This window comes from Mytilus californianus, unplaced genomic scaffold (genome assembly GCF_021869535.1).
Source record: "Mytilus californianus isolate M0D057914Y unplaced genomic scaffold, xbMytCali1.0.p SCAF_13, whole genome shotgun sequence".
Lineage (NCBI taxonomy): Eukaryota > Metazoa > Mollusca > Bivalvia > Mytilida > Mytilidae > Mytilus > Mytilus californianus.
This window is the reverse complement of record NW_026262615.1, coordinates 39,830,158-39,845,895: the sequence shown is the minus strand read 5'-3', so window position 1 is coordinate 39,845,895 and position 15,738 is coordinate 39,830,158. Positions and strand designations below refer to the sequence as shown.

General features: G+C 31.9%; 1 protein-coding gene across 1 annotated transcript; it reads right to left on the bottom strand.

Moving 5' to 3' along the window:
- Positions 1-2,221: 2,221 nt before the first annotated feature.
- LOC127723652 (adenylate kinase 2, mitochondrial-like) lies at positions 2,222-15,644 on the bottom strand. The gene is made up of 5 exons (XM_052230376.1): positions 15,473-15,644; positions 13,124-13,169; positions 8,407-8,597; positions 7,607-7,774; positions 2,222-5,623 (listed from the first exon to the last, which is right to left on the bottom strand). Exons 1-5 carry the CDS (start codon positions 15,554-15,556, stop codon positions 5,363-5,365), a joined length of 750 nt encoding a protein of 249 aa, XP_052086336.1. The 5' UTR covers positions 15,557-15,644; the 3' UTR covers positions 2,222-5,362.
- Positions 15,645-15,738: the final 94 nt, after the last annotated feature.

The following is a 15,738-nucleotide window of genomic DNA, read 5'->3' as shown; positions in this document are numbered from 1 at the left end:
GATTTGCATTAAGGAGTAGAAGTCTATATAGAATTCCAATTATTGTCCCACCCTTTGTGTTTAATTGTACCTTGATCATGACAGTTGTCAATCATACAGGTAATGTATCAATACACTTTACTTCAGCAAAAAGACAAAACTAGCCAGTAATTGAAAAGAGTAATGACTATTATCTTTGAAAAGATACTCTAAATTAAGATGTAACCAATCTTTTTTTAAAGCTTATTTGTGCATGTGTACACAGACATAATAACAATTGGGAACTATACGTCAGTGTGTATAGATTTAGTAGCTAATCTGTCCACTTTCTGTTTTTGAAGACAAGAATAGAATTCACGAAAAAAATCTGTTTTATTGATCTCGTATTGCTGATCATTTAGTCTGTTTAGTTTCTCTCCATCTTCTTTAGTTTTTGCATTAAACACAAAAGAGGGTAAAATAATCCTCATTTAATGACAATCACTCCTATAGAGAGTGACAGTCTACCAAATATATCAGCAAAAATTGACTTGTTAGTAGATCTTGCCTTGCTGATCATTTTTGTGATTGAAAGTTTCGATTTATCTATTATAATTTTTATCATATAAAGCAATATGCAAAAAAATGGAAACAATTGTCATAAAAGGGCATCAACTCCAATAAGGAATCGTCGTATGGTTTCCTCCATATTGTCTCAATTGTAGATCTTGTCTTGTTGATCATTTTTGCTAATTTGAGTTTCTATCTATCTGTTATAATTTTTAAGATATAAAGACAAAAACGCAAAAAAATTGATAAAAATCGTCATCAAAGGGCAATAACTCTAATAAGGAGCCCTCTGACGATTTCGACAATGGACTTACTAGTAGAACTTGTTTTGCTGATAATTTTTGCACTTTGAAGTTTCTCCCTATCTATTATAGTTTTCAAGATAATAGGCAAAAATGAAAATAAATGGTAAAATTTGTCATTTAAGAGCAATAACTCCTGTCAGAAGTCGTCTGACAGTTTTGGTGTAGATGAACAATTGGTAGAGCTCAACATTCTGAAAATTTTTGTCCTCGTCAGATTATCTCTATTTATAACGATTTTCAAAATAATAGACAAAACTTGTCGGCCATCTTGGTTGACAGGCAGGGTCATCGGACACATTTTTTAAACTAGTGATGCAATGATGATTTTGACCATGTTTGAATAAATTTGGCCCCGTAGTTTCAGAGAAGAAGATTTTTGGTAAAAGTTAACAACGAAGAAAATGGCAGACAAGTGATGAGAAAAGCTCACTTGGCCCTTTGATCTAACAAGTCCATTTATCAGTAAAATACAGAAAATCAATTAAAAAAAAATTTCAGGGCTGTTTATGATTATATGATTTTAAATATTTTTATATTGTTTAGGGTAGTGCATATTAGATTGTGACACTATAATAAACTATTTATTTACTAACATACTCTCTTGATTATGAAAAAGTTTCTATCCAAGTTTTATCTTAATTCCACGAATATTTAAAAAGGTTAATGATGTTTTAAAATTTTGACCTTCAACTGCTTCTAATAATTTGTCCAAAAATAAGTCTAAATTACAGTAAAATAGACAATAAATTACGGTAAAATAGAGAATAATTGGTAAAAGACTCATTTAATATTTTGCTCTATATACTATTCTTTATCATGAAGAATTTTTTCCTAGTTTCATGCAATTCCATTGAATTTTGTCAAAGTTAGTGATGAAGGTAATGTAGGATCACTCACTATATCTCTTCATAACATGTCACAGGTCATACAATTAAAGTCAGGAGAGGGAAAGGTCATTTTACAGTTAAATGAAAGAACATTTGTGAGCATGCTCACATACCCCATCCCCCCACCCAAACATTGTCACTAGGCAAACAAAATCTCACCAGACACCTAAGTTCCAAATCTCGTAACTCACATAAAAGTCAACTGATAAAAATTCTTGAAGATATGCATATCTAATCTACATATTATGTCCTCATTAACTACAAAGTTTCACAACATTCTGTTGTGTTGTTTCAGAGGAGTTGCAATGAAAAACTGTTGCAGAAGTATATCAAGGCCAACATTTAAAGTTAAAAAATAAAACCGAATCATAATATCCTGTCAATACTGTAAATTCAGAAATTATTGCGAGGTTTTTATTAATGGGAAAAATGCGACTGGGTGAGTATCGCAATATTAAGAACTCGCATTTAATAGAAACAAAAAACAAGAAAAACAGCAAAAAGGTTGTACCCAAAAATATTTTATTACTTATTAGGTATATAATACAATGCTAAAGATTTAATTAGCAGCATTATGAAATATAAAGTCTGGAATAAATCATTTATACAGAGAGAACTGCAGTTCAAGTATTTCTCTAAAATTTGAAAAGAAAAATTAACAATTTGTTTTAGGAAAAATTATCCATTTGTTCAAAAAATGTTAGAAATCATTCATTTGGCATAAGTTCATGATGACTCAACAACATTTTATTTATTACTATGTGATGTCTAGGTAAATTCAGAATCATCTTGAAATAGAATATTAAAAACAGGAATGTGCCCATAGTACATGGATGCCCCCCTCGCACTATCATTTTCTATGTTTAGTGGACCGTGAAATTGGGGTCAAAACTTTCATTTAGCATTAAAATTAGAAAGATCATATCATAGGGAAAGTGTGTACTAAGTTTCAAGTTGATTGGACATCAACTTCATCAAAAACTACCTTGACCAAAAACTTTAACCTAAAGCGGGACAGACAGAGGTACGGACGGACGGACGAACAAACAGAAGAACGAACGAACAGACGCACGGACCGAAAAACATTATGCTCCTCTACTATCGTAGGTGGGGCATAAAAATAAATATTGATGAGGATGAACATTTATACTTTGGCAGCAAACAACCCATTCATGAAATGAATAAACAAACCTAATTTTACATATTTGGAATGTGGGGGGAACCAATGCAATTCTGTCAAAGAAAATCTGTGGGCTATCAGGAATCTTACCTACTCAAAACAATTCCACACCTGAGCTCTTGGGCATAAAACTTTACTCAGTACTCGGAGTACAAAATTTGTTCTTGAAACACCAAATCCAGCATTTTGATAAAGTCAGAAAAGCCATAATGGCATAAATACAAGTAAACACTGGAAAAACTATTTTAGTTTAAAGTACTCCATATATTTATTTTGATGCATAGTTGCATCTTTCATGCGTAGTCTCAAATGTCAACATATAAATTTTTTACAATCAGTTCTTGTTATACTGGATGACTCTCACAACAATAAAATGAATGGATAGTGCATAAAAACAACCCTGAAGAAGTGTTCCTTTTGAGGAAATATGTTACAACCACAGCATATCAAGTTGTCATTGTTTAAACAAATCAAAATAAATGATCTTAAAAACAATGCAAATAAAAGCAGTTGACTTTTTACTAAGAGCTAATAAAATTACTCTAAAGAAGTGTTCCTTTGAGGTAATATGGTACCATCATATACACAGAGTCCCTTAAGATGAAATAAAAACTGAAAATTCCCAGTTTTTCTGAGTTGTTGGGTTGCTGTCTAATTGACATACACCTTATTTTACTCATACTTAAAATAGCATATTCTGTAAAAGTGAGAAAAAAAACATTGTTCATTTTTATAATTTAGTAATTAGAAACTTAATTACCTAATAATATACAAATTGTAATTAATTGTGTGTAAATTTGATCTTAATATAACAAATATCCTACAATACTGCAAAACATAATAAAAAAAAATGATATGCATTTTAAAGTAAGGATTGAATTAGGCAAGAAATTTTAAGGATGTTTGCTCCTCTTGTTTTTGAATTTCTGCCAGATTTTCGGAATCCTCTGATTTTATCCATTTATTGCCATTAAAAATATTTGCCCACTAACCCCTACTTTTCTTTTCATAATTTTATTACATACCCGGTAGTTTAAAAAGCCAGATTAGAAAATCTTATAAAATCCTTGTTATTTTTCATAGTTTTTGAAACAGAAAAGCAGCCAATGTTAAAAGTATGAAAAATCTAGAGAGAATTATTTCCCGCCAAACTTTTCACTGGTTTATATCTCGAAAACATGCACATGGACACCTTATTTTTTCTTCTTTTTTTATTCCTTTATTTATATAGTATCATTTTAGAACAGTCTTTTAAAAAGCTTGTTATTTTGAAACAGAGTAGCTAACATCCTTTAGGAAACAAATAACCTCATACTGCAGTACTGGAAAGTATTAACATGATCTCACATTAGATTGCCATGTTGCCATTAGATTTTATACAATGATTTTAAACGTACATGTACATGTATTAACTTAGAAAATGCTTATCATTCAGTTCTAATCTGACATTTAAAGTTCTGAAATATCCATACTATCATTTCCCATAAAGGAGAATAAAGCTCAAGTACTTTAATATGGTAATGATTTGTCAAGTCTTACAATCTTTATTGCTATTTATTCCAATCCGGATAAGTTCGGAAATTACATATTTTTTTTTTCATAGTTGAAGCTAACTGGGGCCGTGTTTAAACAATATATTGTGCATAAAAGTTTTCAAAAAGAGGTTTTTTAACCATTGTAAACACTCCAAACAAAGCATTTATTTGACTTTAATTTGTCTTTAAAAAATATCTACCTATAATAACACAATTTTAAAATGTTTGCTTTTTAAATGTTTTCCCCCCTCAACTGAATTATAGTAATGACTTTTTTTGCAACAATAGACCCCAGCAGCAGGTTGTCTAAGTAACTCTATTTATTTTTCAGAATGGTACTAAATAGCAATAAGGTGTATTCTTTGATAACGACTAACTGAGGCCATATCACCTTTAAAATTCAAAATAAAATATCAAATTCATAGTAATTTTAATCATATATCTTTTTTTCAAAAAGTTATGAAAGATGATTATAATTAGAAAATTCTATAATTTATAAACTCAAATTAAAAGACTGTTCAAGAATACAGCTATTTAATCATGTAACAATATTCACACACAAAGTATTATTGATCATTGTTCATTTTTGTATAAATTTCTACTTTTGTAACAGTTAGTGCACACTCCTATCGTTTATTATAAGAGGACTGAAAACTTAACTACAGTACACACTTCAGGCGATTGAGTTAAAAAATTACTATTGCTGGTGTTGAGTAATTCACAGTGAATCAGGGTGATTGCTAGTGATTGAAATTGATAACAATGATTTATGACCCTGTCAAATATTACCTAAGCAATTTGCAGACAGGTCTTTAGAATGAATCACTTACAACCGCCAGCATTCACTGTAAAAAAAAATCAGTCAAAATTTGATTTTTAACTAAATCAACTTTATTGTACTTTATTGTCTAATGTAATTTGTAAATGTTATTTCCCAGCCATACTTCTTAATTTTCCAAACATTCCTTTACCCTCTGGACTGTCCTTTGTTAGTACTTTTGGTGCAAAAATTTCTTTTATTGCAGCAAAAACTTCACTAGGTGGTTTGGAGGCATCAACGGCTGTGTGGATACCTTTTTTAGCGTAATAATCCACTAATGGTTTTGTCTGGTTATGGTAAGCCTCTAATCTTTTCTTCAGTGCTTCTTCATTATCGTCAGAGCGTCTTATAAGTGGTTCACCTGTCATCTAGGGAATAAAAATTTTGTGTTAACAAAAGATAATTGCACTGCAGTTTTTGTAATAGAAAAGGTTCCAATAAGGCAACACAAACCTTTTAAAACGCTGCTCTGAAATTTCCAATTACTTCTTTTTTTATTTTGCTCAGAATTTTTTTTTGCTTCTTTTGTTTCTGGATGTTAGTTTTACAAGAATGTTTCTGATGCAAATCGATTTTTTAGTTGACAGCATACAAGTGCTGTGTGGATGCAGTAGAATGTGTCCCCGTGCCTGTAGTGTATGCTCTTATATTTTCCAATTAGGGCTTTTTGCTTGTGACACAGCTGTCTTCATATTCCATTGGTCTCTGGTGGCGACTTGTCTCACTGGCAATTATACCATACCGTATAGCGAGTTATTTTCGCAGGGTGTTTATTTTCGCTTATTTTGGCGAATAAAGGAAAATCGCGAAAATAAATTCCTCTAAAATTTATGCATACGTACAATACTTTCCAATAGCTGCAGCGCGATGTATTTTTCCGTTCGGCGGGTCAATAACGGTTTATGTTAGTTTTAACAACACAAATGCCAAAGGGCATTATACGTAGTATTACATATATTTTATAAAATGGCTAATAGGTGTTAATTAGTTTATTAGTGTCAAATAATATAAGTGTAAGGCACTCTGTCAGAGATTTACCTTTATCAATTAGTGTCAAATTATATTTAAGAGTTGCAAGTCACTCTTGGTTATTTTAAAACTAATTAGTACATCAAAGGTCCAATCAATTTCGTAACTAATCAACCGTAATATTTACAAGAAATGTGTACACCTGTATTCTATTGATTAACTGTATCAATATATAATCAATAAATAAGACGTCATGCCAGCAAAACAATCATTTAACAATAACAATAGACACTTGTTTGTCAATTTTTACAACTTTTTAGCTACAACCATTTCGGTATCCGCCAAAATATTTAATTGGTAGTTAAGAATCCACCAAAATAAAAACCGCCAAAATTTTTCGCATACTTTGTTGCCCCTAAATCGCGAAATTTTACACCCGCGAAAAAAACCTGCAATACGGTATCTTCATATATTTATAAATTAGACATAAAATACATTTTGAAATAATGAGTTTTATCAACAATGTTGAATTTGTTTTTGCAAAATTCAAAAGTCCAAAGGCCAAACACTATACTTTGTTTGCAGACCTCAGGTAAAAATAGTGTTGTTTTTTTTAAATAAAACAGCAGAAACTACAAAGACATTGTCTAAAATTTAGTTTCAAAGGTCAGTGTCAAACGGAAAGTAGGGAAACAGAGTCTTTGTTGGCAGGTTAATTGCCTGATTCAATGAAACAAGTTGTTCAATTTTTAATATGTTCAACAGATTTTTGAACTGATTTGAAATCTTCCTTTTTAAATCATAGGCTCAAAACACAAATGCTGGACGACACATTGATGCTGATCTTTATAACATGAACACTATTTTAAAATCAAAGATGTCATGCATCCCTCTCGTGAAGGATATAAAGCAATTCTTTAGTAGCTCTGATTAATTTTGAACTTACTTAAAACAGGAAGGTCTCTACATTAATTGCAAAACATGTATATGTAACACTTGTACGGTTAAAACTCTTAGCACACAGAAAACAATACATTTGTTTGTAAAATATTTTTGCCGGTCTATTAAAGGAATGACTGTAATATTTTTTCTGTCTATGAAGAAATAACATTAAACATGAGAAGCACACTAAATAAACCGTGTAGCAGGTTATTCAAAAGTGTGTACCACATTTTTGAGGTTATTTTGAAGACAGAAAAATTATTACAGTCATTCCTTATAATTTTATTATAAATTCCATTTCTAAGGAGTAAAGCATGAAAAAACGTTGATGACCTCATGGTAACATGACAAAATTATGTCTATGAGCTGATAACAAAAATATTTCAACCAATCAGAAGACGTGTTACATCCAAAGTTCAATAATTGTGGTGTCAACCTACATCATCCTTCATTGGGAACTTTGGTGGGTTGAATTCCACATGGTAAGACCTGCCACTCTTCATGTGAAACAGACGTCCTGTAATTCTTCTAACCAGCAGTGAATCATCTATAGCAAATTCCACACAGGCATCTAACTTGGTTTGCCTCTTTACTAGTAAGTTGTCTAACTACAATTCAAATAAATAATATATACAATGTATAAATTGGTTACCTCAAATAAAAAAAAATAAGTTTCTTAACATTAACAGTACCATTTTTTTTTTGCATGAGATGCACATTTCAACAAAAAATGTCTATTCAGCCAAACAGAATAGATATGGACACCCCCCCCCCCCCCCCAAAAAAAACAGTTCTTTGAGGTTATATAGCATGTATAGGAATCCCCCAATCAAATCTAGTGTTGAAGCAGGTGTACGGATCTAATTGTCCACAGATAGTAGTCTGTGATACACTGTGATGAATGTGTATTATAGGTAAACTCATCATAGATACCAGAATTAAAATTTTGTATGCCAGACACGTGTTCCGTCTACAAAAGACTCATAATTGACGACAATAGGGTTATTGCACTTATGTTGGAGGAATATTGTCCCAAGCAGTATATCATATTGCTAAAATTTAAAACTAGTGTATCTAACATTGTTTAAGAAATTTTCACATCCAACCCTGTTTGGCTGCCAGGGAAAAATCACTTCTCCCTAAAATTCTGAAGTGTGGTGACCCCAGAATTTATATTCAAATTAATTTTTTAATCGCAAAACTCTAGAGAACTAGATGGTATATATAACTTCCTACTTACAGCTTCAGCTTGTTTGACAGTCCTGGGAAAGCCATCTAATAGAAAGCCATTCCTACACATGGGTTTCCCTAAATTTTCATCAATCAGTTCTACAACCAAGTCGTCACTGACTAACTGGCCTTTGTCCATCACGTCTTTACATCTCTTTCCCAGCTCTGAACCAGAGGCAACAACAGCTCGTAACATATCACCTTAAGTAAATAAAAGTACATGTAACGCCAACAAAAAAAATGAAATTGTTTAATATTGCCTACCTACCCACCTAAAAAGCAGCCTTCTCGAAAAAATTTATGACACAAATCGTTTCAAATTTTTTTTTCAAAGTTTTTTTCGTGCTCAAACATTGTTTTCTTGTCTAAAACATGTAACTTATGTTGATGGTAAAAAAAAAATCCCTACCTACCTACCTAACCCTATAATGCATGGGAAGGCAACATCAAACAAAGAATTTGTTAAGGTTGGCCTAACCAATATTTATAGAATAACTAATCCAAAAATTCAAAGAAAGAAAAAATATTCAATGAGTCACCAAACAACACATTCATTTTGACATTAATTCATGAACGCGAGTAGTGCATGAGTTATTTATTAATTAAGGTTGTTCAGTCTTGAGTTGAATCTACTAATTGTCAATCTTTTTTTTGATGCAAAGTAATCACCAACATCTTTACAACACACATTGCTGTTTGACATCAGAGGAGTGAATAATCAAATTTATTTCACGTGAAATTATCTAAGTTTTTATTTCACTGGAAAATCCTGGTATTTCATTGCAACTAATGTAATAAGTAGCATATATATTACAAGAATATTTTTCTTGCAAAGATTTTTTTATTTTTAGACATAATTCATCATGTTCATATTATTTGGTAGTGGGTGACCCTAGTAATTCTGCCTAGGGGAGTAAGGCGAAAAATTTTGACATGTTAAAAGCTAAAAATAATATTTTTTACAGATTTAAAGGACTTGGGAACATCAGGCTTGAATTGACACCTGTAATAATATTACATTATTTTAATACATGTAATAAAGATAATACATAGTATATTACCTTATAGAAATTAACCCTATTAAAATCAATACTTAAGTTTGTCTGACATTCCATACAGAAGATATATTGTATTCAATATTGATTTATTGTTTTCTTTAAATCCAGGCAGTGGCAGATATTTTAAGTATAGAAAAGTTGCAAATGTGTTTTAATGCCATTATGGCTTTTGAAGATCTTGAATATCCACAACAAATTTTTCAGTGGTCTAGAAAAATGCCTCAAGAAATGGCAAGTATTCAATTTAACTGCTAAAGTATTTAAATTTCATATTACCCGGTACTTTAACATTTCATGAATATTTGTTTATTTAAAATTCCTTATTTACTGTATAAATTAATATATCTTAAAAAGTGATAAATTGTTTTTATCTTAAACTTGATCAGGAGTTGCTGCAGTGAGGAGAACCCAATGAACAAGTGTATGAGTCTCCACTTATGCTGTCATCCTACTTATACATGTACCCTCTAAATATATAAAAAAGAAGATGTGGTATGATTGCCAATGAGACAACTCTTCAAAAGAGACCAAATGACACAGAAATTAACAACTATAGTTCACCGTACGGCCTTCAACAATGAGAAAAGCCCATACCGCCCACAGTCAGTTATAAAAGGCCCCGAAATGACAATGTAAAACAATTCAAACGAGAAAACTAACGGCCTAATTTATGTACAAAAAATGAACGAATAACAAATATGTAACACATAAACAAACGACAACCACTGAATTACAGGCTCCTGACTTGGGACAGGCACATACATACAGAATGTGGCGGGGTTAAACATGTTAGCGGGATCCCAACCCTTCACCTAACATGGGACTGTGGTGTAACAGTACAACATAAGAACGAACTAGTTGAAAGAGGCTTAACTCATATGGCTATTTCTCACTGTAATTGGTAGATTATAATTACACTCAAGATAACTTTGGCTCTAAGCAGCTAGCAGGAAGGCCTAGTGTTTCCCCCAAGCATGTTTAGCATGGATAGACACCATGCCCTATTTAAAGGACGCCATGGCCTTTTTTTGTCTTAATAAATGACGCCATGCCCTTTTTCACTTCTTTGGGTGACTGCATTGTCTCAAAAAATGTCCTTTCTTCCTGTCTTCATGTTTCTGGCAAGTTTATGACCCTCAGCTAATTAACATTTACAACAGATGTTATAAAGTTGTGATTACAGTTAATCCGCTTATCGCCATCGGATGGGTCACTAATCCTTTAATGATTAATAAATCTCATAGTTGACCACCATAATAACTTTCCCCAGTAAAATCAGTCAGTTGGCATTTTAATTTCAATATTTCTCAAGGCCAACCACCACAATTTGCAGTTCGTTTGTCGTAGTTTCGTCATTTGAAAAAATTGTTTCCCCCAGACAGTTCGCTTTTTATTTCAATATTTCTAAAACAAGCACAATTTGCAGTTCTTTTGTCATAGTTTCGTCAAATGATCGTATTTTTTTAGTGATCTTTGGTATAAAACGTTCAATTTCAGTTATAAAGATAGAACTTTATTCAAAACGTTTAGAAAAGTTTTCACGAGTCATACAAGTGATTCCTTTACTGTTTACAATAACTGCGCATGCGTGAAAGTATATGAATTTATAGACTCAAAAAAGGTAAAATACGAAATAAATTTAGTTTAAAATAAATAGGAGAGACAAATATAGTTCTTACTAAGCAAATCAAATGAAAAAAAATGATAATTTACTGCCTTTTTTTTATAAACGAATCTGTAATCTGTAAACGAATTTTTGCCAATCAAGGCACACCTCCATGTAGAGGAAAGTAGTTCCGTCAATGAGATTCCTCCACCAGTATATACACAATTCAATTTATGGTTCACAATAGTTCGTATATAAAGTTATCTTATTTAATATACATATTTACGCCACGACAGTGTTAAAAATATTTCAAATGCAATTAAAATGGTAAAACTTAATTTTAAAAATAAGTTAACAATAAAGACAAAAGTACAATTATATATTTTTAACACTGTTAAAAAAAAGAAAGTTTATGCAATCCGTAAAAAAATGAATAGACTTTAAAACTACTAAAAGAGGGAGATCCATGTGTACCCCCACTTATATATATATATATATATTATAACTAAAATGAATTCACAGTTGTTCATTTTCTGTTTGCTTTTGTATCAATTTTTGTCAACACATCATAGCATTTGGAATGAAGTGTATATAATAGTTGGCGACATAGCGGTACCAAGTGATTACCGACTCGGTCTTCAACATCCATGCACATCTTCTTTGAGAGGTAATAATAAGGGTTAGTTATTAATGTTATTAAGTCAATAGGAGTTTGCAGGCTTTCTCTTGCTAAGACCAGACTACCTTCGTGTAGTATTTTGCCGATAAGAGATGTTCTTATTTGTGATGTTGTTTCACACAGTAAGATTCCGGATTCATTCTGAATTTATTATCTACTTGTCACTTCCCATTTACATTTCATTTGTAAATCGAAAGTTAACGTGATCAATTCTCGATTAATTTACAATTTACAGTTATTAGAATCGTTCCAATAAGAATTTGTACAAATCCTTGGTTCCAACTTTATAGAAATGAATTCTAAATATCGATCTAAACGTTTTATAAGGATAATGATTATGCAGTGTAATAGTCTTACAAAGTTCTACAAGTTCATTTATACTGTGAATCCTGGTTTAAAAAAAGGGCCCAACTTTTGTTGATCAGAACTGTCCCCTGAAACTAACTGACGTGAAATTTTGAACTAGATTTTCAGATCTTATATCCTAATCTTCATATTTAAGTGCCACATCAGTCAAATCATGTAATTGCTGCGCAGTAAATTTATGCATTAGTCCTTCAAAGTCTGACAAAGATGTATAGCTAGACTAACTAGTAATATACATACATCCTTGGTCCCTTGCTGTTACCCGGAATAATGTTGATTTTCATCTTTATTTAAAGATGCATATACAATATTGTTTTGAAACAATACACTTGCTATCTTGAGTTCTAATTCCATCAACAACTACTGCCACTGGACGTTAAGCAACCAACAATCAATCAAACCATCAACAACTGCCAGTCCATACTTTACCAATGCAATATGACAATTTATTGCCTTTCTTGTTTTCAGCATACGGTAGGTGCCCTTTTTTTTATTTTTCATGCACTGTAGGTGCCCTTTTTATAAATTTTTGCTCGCTCTAGATTCCCTTTTTCAATTAAGTTACCATGCCCTTTTTGTGTGATAGGGGAAACACTAAAGGCCAGAATCACCCAAGTTAACAATCAACAACTACATTGGTATTATTATGGTATGATTTAACTCTTTTAATTATCATACATTTGTAAATTATATATATTGAGGTCTATTTGATTGATGTCTAGATCTGTGCAGCCAAAAATCTGATATCAGGTACATGTATCACAATTATCAAATAGGGACAATGTATTGGCCACTACACATCTAGGCAGGTGTTGACTTTGACCCCCTCCTGCACCAGTTACAAAATTACACAATTTGCATCTGCCATGTAAGGTCATTTCTCATCCTTCCTTCCTCGTTTAGTAGAAGCCTATAGCTAGCATAACACTATGAAATTAAAAATAAACCTAGTGGCCTCTCCAATTTTTATGAAGGAGTAAGAGAATATAACAATTGAAATCATTTGAAATGGCCTTACCTGTTGATAAATGACACACACAGTACTTTTCTGCCATCATTGGAGCCTGAAAAACAAATCACATCATAAAAACAAACATTCTGAGAGTATTGCATGGCAATACATAGTCCCCTACCGGGTAAAACTTCATTTTACTGGAACAAAATGCTAACTTGTTCTATAACTTGTCATGGTGTAAACAAAAAGTAAATATCATGTCAATATCTTCAAGCATGACTAAAAACAGTGTGGAAAACTGATTATGAGTGAAAAAAACATTAGATATGATTAATAGTTCTCTAAAATTAGATATGATTTAATACAGTGTATATCTATTTTCAAATTATAAAAAAATATAATTAATAGTTCCAAATATTTTTTCTTTCATTTGTCACAAACTAATATAGATTTGTAACTTATCTATAAAATGCCAACAACTTTTCTCTACACAATGTAATGTATTAAAATATATACATTAATAAAATAGATTATTATCTAATTAAAGGATTTCTTTTCATAATTTTTTTTTTATATATATAGCATTCAGAAAATTAGTTTATACTAAATAACCAACAAACCTGCCAAAAAATTTTTCAAATAATTTAACAAAGAATGTCTTTTAAAAAATGAGTTATCTCCCTTTGTACAGAAATATGGTTTTATATAACTCTTGTACTTTAACATTAGATACGGTCCAGAGTTATGGTCCATAACTCTGGACTTAACATCAGACGGGAACAAAATTCGAACTTGATCTATAACTTGTCATGATAAAACTATATACCAAATATCAAATCAATATCTTCAAGAGCAAAGAAAAAAAGTGTGGAAAGCTGATTTGCCGGACTGACAGATGGACAGATGGACAGACGGACGGAGTGCAAACCTAAAGTCCCCTTGGACTTCGTCAATGATTCCACATCTCCTTACAAGTCCCCTTGGACTTCGTCGATAGGGGACTAATAAGGAGATGTGGAATCATTGCCATAGAGACAACTGTCAATCATGGCCAGAGACTAAAGTAATAGGATGTCAACAATTGTAGATCACCATATATATACAGCCTTTTAAAACCCATACCATATGGTAAGCTATGAAAGGCCCTGGTTTAAAAATATGAGAAAACAAACTCTTTGAAAAAGTATTCAAATAATCTTCCATTTTTGTATATCCCATAATACCTTAGCAAATTGAGTATGTGCACATATCTTCCTGAATATTAAATTTTATTACATGTATCGTGCAGGGTTCTCACTAGGATATTTTGAGCAAAGGAAACAGCATATTCTACAGTTCTAAAATTGAGAATGGAAATGGGGAATGTGTCAAAGAGACAACAACCCGACCATAGAGCAGACAACAGCCGAAGGCCACCAATGGGTCTGTCCATTTCATGAAGTTTTGGGGCTTTATCTTCATGATCTTCTTTGAAGTTTAGCACTCCAACATATTGATGATTATGTGCCGCGCTCTGATGTTCCTATGCAGCACATGCATCGGATCTGTAATTTCTATTTACAGTTAAACATATTAAATATATATATGTACAAAAAAACTTTCCAAGTAATTTCTTATTTTATTCTGTTTTGTACTATACACTTTGGTTAAAACTATATACAGTGAAAATTTATTTAGATATATAGATGTTTGTTGAGAACAGATATTGGAATCTGTTCTTGGATTGAAATCTGTTCTTGGAAACAGTCATGTATATATAAAAATAAGAATATGTGGTATGCTGGTACATTTTACTGTAGCTGCTAAATACGTACACTCAGTATAAGGTTCCGATGTAATATTGTTCTTGGACAATGTTGGATAAAATGAATATTTATATGAATCTTTAGTGCCCCTAAGTGTTCTGTAAGAATGATTGTGTGAATGTTATCTTGTTCTTGTGTCGGATTGGATAAGCAAATCTGTTTGGTATATGTAGCCACAAGATGGTGAATGATTTTATTTATTTTACTCAATATGGCTTGGAATTTTCAGAACAATAACCTATTTACAGCTATTTTGTCATGGTCCAGAAATGTCATGACACTGAAATGTTCGAAAGAGTTTAGAGTTTTCTTTGAACAGAGTGCTGGAATGTCTTGGTATCGAAATGTGGTACATGTATCTGTACTACTACTAGCAAACTTTGACCTCAGTGAATATGAAGGTGACCTAATTATCTGGTCACATATCAGCATTTTTTGATAACATATACAAAGTTTGAAAACACGTAGTTATTTAGTATGTATTGTCAATCATAACGAAAAAAAAGAGCAGACAAATGGGTCAAAATGTGGGTCTTCGGTGATAGATCTTGACAAAAACCTATAACTTGTACACGTGTATCTTGTAAAATAAGGGTCTAAGGGTCACCTGTGTTCCCTTTCCCGCTCCAGGTGGACCTAGAAGAACTGCATTTATCCCCTTTGGATTTGGATTCTCAGTAACAGGTGGCATTATGCTTATTTTTACTTAAACTGGATGACGACCGGCAGAAAAGCTACTGCTCGCTGATTAGACAGGTTGAAAGGAAACTCCAAAGGCAATCCGAGAAAATGTTCCGCATGACAGCAACGTCACAAAAATGTTTGATACCAAAGAGCTTTTTATTAAGCGTCTTAATGATTTAAACTTCCCAG